The sequence below is a fragment of the Phoca vitulina genome, unplaced genomic scaffold, assembly GCF_004348235.1.
Source record: "Phoca vitulina isolate PV1807 unplaced genomic scaffold, GSC_HSeal_1.0 scaffold50, whole genome shotgun sequence".
Lineage (NCBI taxonomy): Eukaryota > Metazoa > Chordata > Mammalia > Carnivora > Phocidae > Phoca > Phoca vitulina.
Window position 1 is genome coordinate 8484725 of NW_022589753.1, and position 12157 is coordinate 8496881.

General features: G+C 44.0%; 1 protein-coding gene across 1 annotated transcript in view; it reads left to right on the forward strand.

Moving 5' to 3' along the window:
- Positions 1–4185: 4185 nt before the first annotated feature.
- ZNF217 (zinc finger protein 217) overlaps positions 4186–12157 on the forward strand; it is a 13961-nt gene continuing 5989 nt past the window's right edge. Inside the window, exons 1-4 of the mRNA XM_032387579.1 lie at positions 4186–4201; positions 5339–6820; positions 10246–10362; positions 11128–12154. Of these exons, the coding sequence (XP_032243470.1) occupies positions 4186–4201; positions 5339–6820; positions 10246–10362; positions 11128–12154 (2642 nt within the window). The remainder of the gene's footprint in view (positions 4202–5338; positions 6821–10245; positions 10363–11127; positions 12155–12157) is intronic.

The following is a 12157-nucleotide window of genomic DNA, read 5'->3' on the forward strand; positions in this document are numbered from 1 at the left end:
TAGGGTAGTGGTGTAGTAGGATGGTTATAGTTATTTATCTATATACACAGTTATCTGCGTGTGTGTGTGTGCGCACGCATACACAGGGTGTTTTCCTTGTGGAGAGCAAAAGAATACAGGTAAAGATAGAAGAGTTTACTGTTTTAGTTTGTTGAAATCCCTCTTTTTGGTGCAGTTAGTCCTGTCTGAAATCTTTTTAGAGTATTAAAGGTAGTACTGGTTAAGTAGCAGTAACTTCACAGATAGCCAGGCTTAATCTTGCTTAATGAAAATTCTTTTTTTATTCATTTCCCCTAGAGTTCTCTTTTTCCGGTCAGGATGGAATTTTTAAAAGCCAGTTTACAGACCACAGTATCTGTTAATATTGATAATACTGAAACTAAAACTAATATGTGGTGCTTCAAGTTCACATTAAGATCCTTTAACTGACCTTAATTGATTTGGCATGAATCAGGCAGAGTTTTTAATCATGACACCCAAATATACTAATATGATTACTTTTTTTTTTTTTTTTAAACAGTACTTTGGTCTCTAATCGTATTTAGGACTGAGCTCTAAGTTTCAAGAAAATGAGACTGTGCTCTAGGATCTCTCCCCAAGCTTTGCCTTTCAACAGTCATTTGCTTTTGGATAGTTTAGATTGTGACGTTGAATGTAAACTTCTGAATATTTTAATCTTTTTCTTTCACTTAACTTTTCAACATCTTTCCACAGCTATATTAGGAAAGTTGGGTTGACCATTTAGCTCATGGGTGTGACCTTGGTGATTTCCTTGAAATAGGGTTGAAGGATTTAAAGTTACAGGTTTGGATTGCACTGTGGCTTTCTATGTGCAGTTCTCTTCACTTGTTGGATTAAGACAAAAAAAAAAAAAAAACCCAAACCGGTATGTGTGACCTACAGAAGGAACATTTATAGAAAAACTGTAAGTTTCCTGACCAGATCTTGGAGATAATTTTGCTGTTTAAAGGGTACAAATGAATTGGCCAGAGACCAGCAGTTTGTGTGGGTTAAATATTTTAATGATCATTTATTTGGACACTTAAGTGATTCGGAGGGAAAAAGTAGATTTGTAGGAATACAGCAAGTGACTTGGTTATAAATGGAATTTTTATGTGTTTTTGACAGTTTTTGAGGACTTTGAATTCCTTTTACTCCATGATAGGGTAATAAATATTCCGTATCAAAACATGTGAGCTAACCTGTCCAGCTGAAGTAGAGTCTGTGCTGTCTCAAAGGTTAACAGCGTGAGTACATTTGGACGTAAAGAACTGTTCCCAAGTGACAGCAGTTATCAGCAAGGTGGCATTTACTTCTAATTTGTTGTGCTTAAACACAAATTATTGTGTTTTTCATTAAGGATTGTATAATGTGTAGTATTTGCTAATTTCAGAATCTAGAGGTGGTGGCAGAAGCCTTACTCACAAACAAGTATCTTCTTTAAAGTAACAACAACAACAACAACAGGAGACGTGGCCTAAAGAATTAGACTTCTCTTTCAGGCAGTGATAGCAATATGGTTCCTATTTTCTTTTCAAAGATCATCTTGTTGTAAATTTTTTTTTTTTTTAAAGTCTCCATTTAAGTGATCATGATATCAAGTCAGCCCTAGTATTCTTTCAGAATATGAGGTTACACTGGATATTGCCTCAGGTGCCTTGAGTAAAGGTTTAGGAGCATTTTTTAAAATATTGAAAACCATTTTTGCCAGCTGCCTTTCAGGTGGGTGTTCTGAAGGCTCACTTTTCGGCAAACTAAAAGCATTTAGATTGTAGGGGTTGGATTATGATCTCCCCCCTCCTTCCTCCTCCAGGTCTTCGTGAAGACAGACAACTTCCTCTGCTCGCAGTGTCTTGCGGTGCTCTTGGCTTCCGCGTGCTCCCCCTGGAGACGCCGAAGGTTCAGGGAAGGCTGTGTGGGTGCTCGCCCCCCTCGCCTACAGTGGTTGCTATTAACACTAATTAGATTAGAATGTCTATTTTTTTTTTTTTTGGTAAGTTTTGTTAGTATTAAAGTCTTTGTTATTGCAGTCACTCTAAAAGATTTTAGATTTTGTTAGCAGATTGGTTTTAAGTGATGTAGATAATTGGTTTATAGGTTAAGGAAGTGTTCAGTCTGCATTCAGTTTCTAAGAGTTGAAGGCATTTGCTATCAGAGATTTCCCCAGCTTGTCCTGCATTTCTGTTCTGGTGGGTCTGTAAGGGGAGTAGTTTTAAATCCAAATGGTACAGTTTTGCTTGTGCTGGTCAACTTTGTGGAGTGATTAAATATGATTCATTATTTTTTATTACACCCTTGAAACTGTAGAGAATGGTATAGTAGATGGCAGCCATAGGGAGCCGTGCAGAAGGTCTGATGAACCTTCGAGTTAATATCAGATGAGTTATGGTTGGTGACTGTGACCAGAGATGTTCAGTATTGACTCTGTACCTGTGCTGATGACGGAGTGCTTGTTCATTCAGCCACTAGGTGTTTATTGAGGGCCTGCCCCGGTGCCGGAGACCCCTTCTAGGTGGGAGGGGATAGCAGCGGACAAGGGTCTCTCCTCCTAGGATCTTACTTCAAAGGAATGGCCCAAGGTCTTCCTCTCTTGAGTGAGTAGTAAGGATGGCTATGACCCAACGTAGTCTAGTGCTCAGGACAGCTGGGCACAGTTAATGACTATCAGGATCTGTGCCAGAAGCTTCCCTTGAGGGAGAAGTGCTTCCGTTTTGCCTGGGAGGGTCTTCTTCCCCATCTCACCATACGAGGAGACTCGCTGGCCCAGGACCTCCTTCCCCTCGTCTCCAGGCCTCCATCCTTCACCAAAACTGAAGCGCAAAACTGAAGCTCTTCTTGCTATGATTTTTTTTTTTTTTGCACTGTACCTCCTTTACTAATCCTTCAGGTCTCGTGTTAGAAGCTGATGATGACTTCCCTTAAGCTATATATTTGAACATTTCAGAGATAAAAACTGAAACTGCACTGTTTCTCGAAGTCCGGCATTTCCAGTTATATGCTGTTACCCTGGGTGGGAAATAAACAACAGGGATGTACCCACATCATGTTTCTTAGAGACTGAGTTTACGATTGGTGTCTTTTTGGGAAAGATTATCTGTAGAAAACTGGAGTTCCCCCAAATTTAAAATATCATAGAGTAGTAAAATTTCTTTAAAAAAAGAAAAAGATAATGTTGATGTCTGACATGGAGGACTAACTTTGATTTTGGCAAATTAGGGCATTAAAAAAAAAACAACTTTACTGCTCCCTAATGCCACTCTTTCATTTTTTAAAAAGCTGTTTTGCAACCAAAAAATAGAAAGGGCCTCAAATAGAGGACAGCCTTTATTCAAATTGAAATTTATCTGTGTACACGGTGGAGAACTCAATGAGCTGTTTCTGTTTTTCATATAGCTGTCAGCCGGTGAAAATGTGCTGGTCAACTTCGTGGTGTTTTCAAATATCATTTATATCTTGATTTAAGATAGCATTAAAAATTCTTTTGAATAAGTCTATCCATAAATGTAGACCTACCCCCCAGAACCATAGAAATTTGGAACTCTTGAGGATGATCCTGTCATTTAACCATCTCCACCAAGTAGATGAAGATGGGGTATGTGGTGGTGGCAGCTTGAAGGTTGTGACTTAGCCAGAACTAGAACTCAGGTCTCTGGGGTGTTCTGTTATTTCCCACCAAGCTGGTAGCCAACCCCAGTGTTTTATCCTCCATTGTGATTACAACAAAAGACTCAGAAATTAAGATAAAGCACTTTAGTACGTTCTTTCTTTACCCTAATCTTTGATCTGCAGTCTTATTTAGAAAAGCTTGATGTTAAAGATCTGGTTTATTCAAAACTAAAGATAGCAAGGGGCATGAGAATTTTCTTTTATTATGAGTGTAAAGAAGGGGAAGAAATGTTTCCTTGTCTTCTCTGAGCCTAGAGGCCCTTGCTCTTTGAGGAAGTGGAGAGAAGAAAGTAAAGCTGAAGGTGGTGGGAGTAGTTTGCAAGTCTTTTTGTCTTGTTGGGGAGAATGAACAGACCTCAGTTAAAGTAGTTGAGACTATTGAAAACCAATTCTGTGCTTGCCAGAAAGGTGGGGGCTATTGGGTTTTTGGAGCTTAATTCTCCTTCAAGAGTGAAAATTACCTTCCAAATTTGAGCCTGCAGAGCTAAATAAAGTAATAGTCCATTTTTCACCTGGCCAATGCATAATGTGAAAGGTGGGTTAAAAAAGTGGGAGGACCCATTTTCTGATTGAAGACTGAGCCATGTTGAACTGGTTGTGTGGAGGATTTTAAAGTGTATATTCACAAAGTAGCTTTGTGTATATGTATTTCCTTGTTTATTGTGTGGACAAGGAAGCCCAACCCTGAGGCTTGTTGAAGCAGAAAGTTGTTACAAGCAAACTGGGATTTGGGCAGTGAGTTGAGGGTTAGAATATCCTGTGAGCCAAAATGATGAAGGTTTCTCTTGGCCAAGATGAGCATCATTCTGAAGTGTTCTGTAGTTTTTGAATGTGGATTTTATGAAAGGTTCCTGTTTTTTGTGTGTGTAGGTTGTTGGCCAATGCGTGTGTAAAGCTTCGAGGGTGCATTTAGGCATCTGTGTTTCTCAACTGTGTATAAGACAGTTTGAAGTTCTGGCTTTTAAATTTTTACTTAAAGTGCTGTAATTGTCATTTTTCACAGTTGGTATAGTCTCTAGATTTGTAGAGGCTGTTGGTAAGGATACACATGTGCATTGTAGTGTTGGCGTTTAAAATGTATTCCGCTGAATTTAACAGTTTCTGCCCTGAATCTTTACATTTTAGATTTAAATCATTCAAGGACCACGTATTACGTTTCTTAACTGGATGAAAATCTAGCGATTTGATAAGTGTACTGATTGGATAAAATGCTAATGATTTAATTAACGAGCATGTTGAACAGGATGCCCTGTGTTAGTTAAGGGAGGAGCAGATGACCTAGGCTACGGGCAGACCAGCTGTGAGTCGTCCACACCAGGCTTCTCTTTTCCCTGGCTGCAGCTAACCATTTCTATGTTTTGTTTTGTTTTTTTTTTCCCCCTCTAGGTTTTGGAAATCCCTTGTCTCCAGGTTGCTGGGATTGACTTCTTGCTCAATTGAATCACTCACTCAATGGAGACAAAGAGAATTAATGCTTTGTGCTGACTCATATTTGAATCAAAGCGTTGGGGAGTCTGTCTGCCTTGTTTGTGGAAAGAACCAGTGAGAAGCTCTGTCACTGAACTTCCTACGACTTCGGAAGATAAGAAGCTCCAGGAATATATACTTTCTTTTGAACTTTTATAACAAATATTTGTTCTAGTTTTAAGTGCAGGGCTGCTGGGGGTGTGAGTGACAAGTCTTACAAGTGGCCTTATCCCAATTCCAGAAATTCCTCCACCGGATTCTTATTTTATATACAATCCTAAAGTGCCAGGAAACATGCCAACTCAATCCCTGTTGGTGTATATGGATGGACCAGAAGTTATTGGCAATCCCCTTGGCACCCAGATGGAGCTAGATGATGCCGTGTCAATAAAAGGGACCACCACTGTTCCTTTCAGAGCAACGCAAGAGAAAAACATCATCCAAATAGAAGGATATATGCCCTTGGACTGCATGTTTTGCAATCAGACCTTCACACATTCAGAAGACCTTAATAAACACGTCCTAATGCAACATCGGCCTATCCTCTGTGAGCCAGCAGTTCTGCGCGTTGAAGCGGAGTATCTTAGTCCTCTTGATAAAAGTCAAGTGAGAACAGAGCCTCCAAAGGACAAGAATTGCAAGGAAAATGAAGAATTTAGCTGTGAAGTATGTGGGCAGACATTCAGAGTGGCTTTCGACGTCGAGATCCACATGAAGAAACATAAGGACTCTTTCACCTATGGGTGTAATGTGTGTGGAAGAAGATTCAAGGAGCCCTGGTTTCTTAAAAATCACATGCGGACGCACACTGGCAAATCCGGGGCCAAGAGCAAACTGCAGCAAGGCTCGGAGAGCCCGGCAACAATCAACGAGGTGGTACAGGAGCACGCCGCTGAGAGCATCTCCTCTCCTTACAAAATCTGCATGGTTTGTGGCTTCCTCTTTCCTAATAAGGAAAGTCTCATCGATCACAGGAAGATGCACACCAAAGAATCTGCTTCCGGTGCCAGTAGTACACAAACAGACTCTCAGCAGGGGGGGATGCCATCTCCGGGGGAAGAGTTCCTGCAGTTTTTAAACTTGAGACCCACCTCTCACCCCGAAACCGGCAAGAAGCCCACAAAATGGATACCTCAGCTTGATCCATTTACCACCTACCAGGCTTGGCAGCTGGCTACCAAAGGAAAAGTCGCCGTGTGCCGAGAAGTGAAGGAACAGCCGGGCCAAGAAGGAAGTACCGACAATGATGACTCGTGTTCAGAAAAAGAGGAGCTTGTCGAAATCTGGAACACGAGTAAGAGCCATTCCGAAGGTTCTGGAAAGTCCAAGACAAGTAAAAGCAGTTGCGCAGGCCTCGCACAAGATAAAGAGAAGCCCAGACCCTCCAGTGGTGAAGTGCCTTCCGTGGAAGCGGACCCAAAGTTGTCCAGCAACAAAGAGAAGCCGACGCATTGCTCGGAATGCGGCAAAGCCTTCCGCACCTACCACCAGCTGGTCCTGCACTCGCGAGTGCACAAGAAGGACCGGAGGGCCGATGCCGAGTCGCCGACCATGTCAGTTGATGGAAGGCAGCCTAGGACGTGTTCTCCAGACCTCACCGCCACCCTGGATGAGAACGGAGCCGTAGATCGCGAAGCTGGTTCTGAGGATGGATCTGAGGACGGACTTGCAGAAGGGCTCCAGCTGGGTAAGCCTCTCCTCCATGTGCGCTGTCCTGCCTCCGTCCCCGTCCCAGAAATGAGGGTTGGAGAGCTGGGGCGGAGGCCAGGCTCTTGGGGCGCCAACCTGTCGTAAGTCACTTCACCTCTCAGGGCCTTGGTTCTGCTCAAGGCTTCTTCCAGTTCTGAAAATTCTGTTGCTGTATCTTTTGCTCACGGAGGACACACATCATCTTCACTTGCGCATCAGTCTGAGGCGGTGGTTCTGACCTGGGGCGGTTTTGCCCCCCGTGGAATCTGGTAGTGTCTGGAGATATTTTGGGGTGTCACAGCCGTGTTGGTGTGCGGCTGGCACCCAGTGGGGGGAGGCCAGGGATGCTGCTGAACATCCCACTTGCCGTGCGCAGGGCGGCCCCGCAGCCGGTGATTATGTGGCCCAGTGTCAGTGGTGTCAGGGTTGAGAGACGCTGGGCTTCACTTCAGGGCTTCTGGCATACCTGAGCTGCTCTCTAAAAACAGGTTGTCCGTACATGCAACCGACTTCCCTGTCCTCCGAGACCCAGCTCTCATGCGCTTCCTCCAGCTGGTGTTCTAGTCACAAAAGGTACTGGGAATGATTATCGGCCAGAGCAAGGGTATCTTTAGAGAAACTGGTGCTACCTGGTACCCAGTCCTCTATGTCTGGGGGGCTAGTATTCATTAACAGTTAGCTCAGGGACCAAGACCATTTGTGTGTAAAATAAAGGGAATGTGAACACACCAAAGATGGTTTAACGGAATCTCAAATGCTCAGATTTTTCTTGAACTAATGGCTTTTTAGAGGAAACGGGAGTCACCGCTGAAGGTTCAGGGAACCTCTTATTTCTTGAAGCCCAATGGACATTATCCAAGGCAGAGGATCCCACCTGTGGTTCAGGTCTTGCCCATTTGTACTTAAACCGGAGCTGCTTCTGTCTGTTTAATAATGTTTTGTTTGAGTAAAGGATTCTGCTGCTTGAAATTCGACAGTTAAAAGAACCTCTTGCATCTTCAACAACTGAATGGTGGGAACATGAATTAGTCTTAGAGGGACGTTATCATTCACGAAAGAAGGTCTGCTGCCTTCTTTGACTGTAACTTGATGGTATGTGGCTGGCTTGTGAGAACTCGTGTGTGAGACCAAGATGAATTTGACCGGGTGATACACTGGATGCTTCATGCTCCAAACCAGTGCCAGGTTCTTTTTGCCATCACAAGATGGATTGAGAACAGTAGTGTTCATACTGAGGATTTAGGATGTTTTGAGTTTCAGGGGACACAGGAAACCTAGCATCTAGGATACTTCAGTCTTCAGAAATCTAGAAAACACCATTATGGTGTCTTCATGACGTAAAAAAGGCCTTGAACACAGAGACCTGTCTTCATAGTGGTTCCTAGTAGTGTCATTCCTGTCCAGGGGCATGTAGTAATGGGGAGATGGTTGGGTCCCCGAGCTGCCCCCTTGCCCTGAAAGAAATGAGATGGCCGGTCGCATTCTGCCAGTAGGTGGTGTGGGCAAAAGAACCTGGTGGAAATCTTGGTCGTCAGGCGGATAGAATGCCTGATGGTAGCTGGGAGCGCCACGACTTGCCTTTAGTCTGGTTCTGCCACTGCATTATTCTGTGGCTGATTATGTGTTGCTTAACCTTTCTTTGCCCTGATTTCTCTGTTTGCAAAATTGGTTCGTCCACCCTTGTCTTCCACCTCCCAAGGATAATTTCAACAGCCTCTTGATAAAAAGTTGGCAGTCCTTTCAGAAACTATAAAATCAGAGGTGATGCCAAAGGAGCAGGAACCAGGTACATGTGGACATTTCACGTCCTTTGTGTTAAAACAGACCCCATTTCATAACTTTTTGGATATGATGCAACATACCATAAATCCTGACACATACTTGGGAGTAGGAAATTGCAGTAAGGTTCAAACTCAGCTCATTGGGTGTGATTGTAAGACAAAGCTGGGCCTTCTGTATTTAGAGAATTGATTTTCCTAAGTTTATATTATGATGTGGTGGTCTAGATTTATCTTCCTGTTATTTACTATCAACCTGGCTTTCTTGAGATTGACTTTTAAGATCAGAAGGCAAAGTAAATATTTTTTGTGTTTGTTCAACTTTATAGTATGTTTAATAGTGGTTTTTCATGTGATTGTGTTTTTAAGTCTTCACGGTCAGTGGTGGTCTCTGCTGTTCTACTGTTGAGAGGTGCTCAGCGGTGCATACCTTTTCCCCAGGGGAATTGAGGGGCCAGGGGATCATGCAGTCCTGTCCTGGTTGTCCTGGAGGCTGCCCACAGTTGGCTCATAAGCTGCTTTTTAAAATCTGTAAACTAGATCTATATAATCTAAAATACAAAATTGGGAAGGAGCAGGGAAAAGAGGCCTTTTTAGTTGGAGTTAACGGTTTTCAAGGCAAAAGAGCCGGTTTAGTTATGCTCAGTTTTAAGAGGTGACCCCACCTCCTTGTCCTCACTGCAGTGCACCGAGTACAGTATTCGGGTAAGAGGAGGTTTATCTAGAACTTTAGCACTCATTTTTATGGGTGTTAAATTTTTTTTTTTTTTTTTTGGCGGGGGGGGAGCAGGTATCTTAACTGTAGCAGTGTACTTGTCTTTGTGTTTAGGTGTTTAGGTATAATCATCCTTTAATTAGTGGCAGCAGTGGGCCTTTACTGTGTTGCAGCCCAGATACACTGTCCTGGTCGTTGCAGAGATTGAAGTATATGGTTTAGCCCATTGTCATTTGGGGACAGATTTTGATTGATCTCAGCTATATTTTTGGCCACGTGAGTGCTTGTGAATGATACAGTTTGCTTTCCAGAATGTGCTGAATTTTGACAAACTTTCTTAGGCGTTTGACCCAATGCTGAAACCTTTTATTTTCTTTAAAGATTAAGTTGTGCTTGCTACCCTCTAGTGGTAGCTGGCCCAATCTTAAGATACACTTCTTTTCCCTGGTGGTTGGGGAAGCTGGCAATTTCTGTTGGCTCCGTTTTCTGAATCAGTTATTCTGAAGAAGCTGGTTATTCCAGCCAGTGTCTGTAGGTCCAGCTTCAGTCTGCCAGATCCTGCTTGTTGCAGACATGCTGGGAGAACAGAGAGTTGCCCGTGCATGTCAGTCTGTTAAATGATCTTTCCTGTGATTGAGGCAAAGGAAGAACTGAATCCGGGACACCAAATTCTGCTGTACTCAGAAAACAAAAACAAAACCAAGAAACAGACACGCATGTTATAAAAAGCTTCCAAAACTTCAGACAGTCTCAAAATAGCATTTGGTGTGTTCCTGTCCTTTCTGGTGTACCCCAACACTTAATATAAAAATTATTTTATGCTTTCCAAAAAAAAAAAAAAAAACCGTCTCCATCAAGAATACTTAGCTTGTCTTAACTCGTGTACCTGAGCTGTCTTCTTACAGAAATATTTTTTGTTTCTGCTTTAAGATAAAAATGATGATGGAGGAAAAATAAAGCATCTTACGTCCTCAAGAGAATGTAGTTATTGTGGGAAGTTTTTCCGTTCAAATTATTACCTCAATATTCATCTCAGAACGCATACAGGTAAGGAACTTCCTAGATTTTTAAAATTCTTATTAGCTCAAAGAATTACGATGGAGCTTTGTGTCTTGACTTCTTTTATATTGTTGTTCAAATATTCTGTTAGGCCCTTGCAATAGTTGAAGAGTTAAGTGTGTAGTGTGTTGATGGTGGCTGTCATTTTAGGTCTGTTAATGTCGTTGTAACTTGAACTGTTCATGTTTCGAAGTTTGTTTCTTGTTTAGTTTCTGACTACTGTTTCAGCTTACTAAAACCTCTTTAATGTTTTTTCATGCCACAGCTTTTTTTGTATTAACTGTTATGATTTAGAAGGCAACAAGAATATATTTAGTATTTTCTTTAGATTGTAGAAGCAGCTGTGACATAGTAATGGTTCAGGAGGCTGGGTGGACTTGAACTGCCTCTCTTCAGCTCCCTAGCTGTGCGTGCAGCCTTGGGCAAGTCATTATACCTTTCTGTGCCCCCGTGTTCCTAGCTGTAAAAGCAGGATAATGATACTCTTCTGTTCCACAGGGCTATTATGAAGGTTAAGTAAGTTTAAAATGTGCTATTTTTTTTAAATTAAAGACATGTGTTCACATTTTCAAATAGTATAGTAAGGGTGATAAAGTGAGCAACTTGAGAAAAATCCTGGATATGCAGATTCGTAGAGAGAGAAGGGAAAAGGAAAGACCCTGTATTCTCCCCAGGCAGATAATTTTAGCTTCCAGAGATCTATTTTGATGTTCTTCATGAACTTGGGTGACACAGTGACATTTCTCGTTTTAGGTGAAAAACCATACAAATGTGAATTCTGCGACTACGCCGCGGCCCAGAAGACATCTCTTCGCTATCATCTGGAGAGGCATCACAAGGACAAGCAGATCGATATTGCCGCCGAAGTCAAGACCGATGGGAAAAACCAGGAGACCGAAGATGCACTACTAGCCGCCGACGGTGCGCAAACCAAAAATTTGAAAAGATGTTTCGATGGTGCCAAAGATGTTAAAGGCAGCCCACCTGCAAAGCCACTTAAGGGGATGGCGTCTACCTTTCAGAATGTTCTGGGCAGCACTGTCCAATCACCAGTACACAGAGATACTCAGGATTTCAATAAAAATGCAACTGATGCCGGTACTGATAAAATGGGCAAAGCTCCTGCCCCCGCGGGTTTGGACGTGTTCCCGAAGAGAGCGCCAGGTGACCCGCAGCCCCCCGAGCCCGCGCGTAGGCCGGAGGCGGGGGTCCCTGCGCGCGCGGACGGCAGTGCGGCCCACGGTGCTGACGGCGGCCCCGCGGAGGAGCAGGTGGGCCCGGCGGCCGACGGCAAGCACAGGGCCGGCGGGGACTGTCAGGAGAAACCGCTGAACCTGTCCCTCGGGGCGCTTCACGGCTGCCCCGCCATTTCTCTGAGCAAGAGTTTAATCCCAGGGATCACCTGCCCGTTTTGTACCTTCAAGACCTTTTATCCGGAGGTTTTGATGATGCACCAGAGACTGGAGCATAAATACAACCCCGACATCCACAAAAACTGCAGAAGCAAGTCGGTGCTGCGCAGCCGGCGGACGGGCTGCCCGCCCGCGCTGCTGGGGAAGGACGTGCCCCCGCTGGCGCACTTCCCCAAGCCCCGCGCCAGGCCCGCGCCCGCGCCGCCCGCCAAGGCCGCGCCCGCCGACCGCGACCGCGAGCGCGCGAAGCCGGGCCCCGCCGCGCCCGCCAGGCCCCCGCCGCCCCCGGGGCTCGACCCCAGCACTTTAGCGCCCAGCAACCTGAAGGCGCCGCGGGCGCCGCACCAGCACCAGCAGCCGCCGCCGCCGCT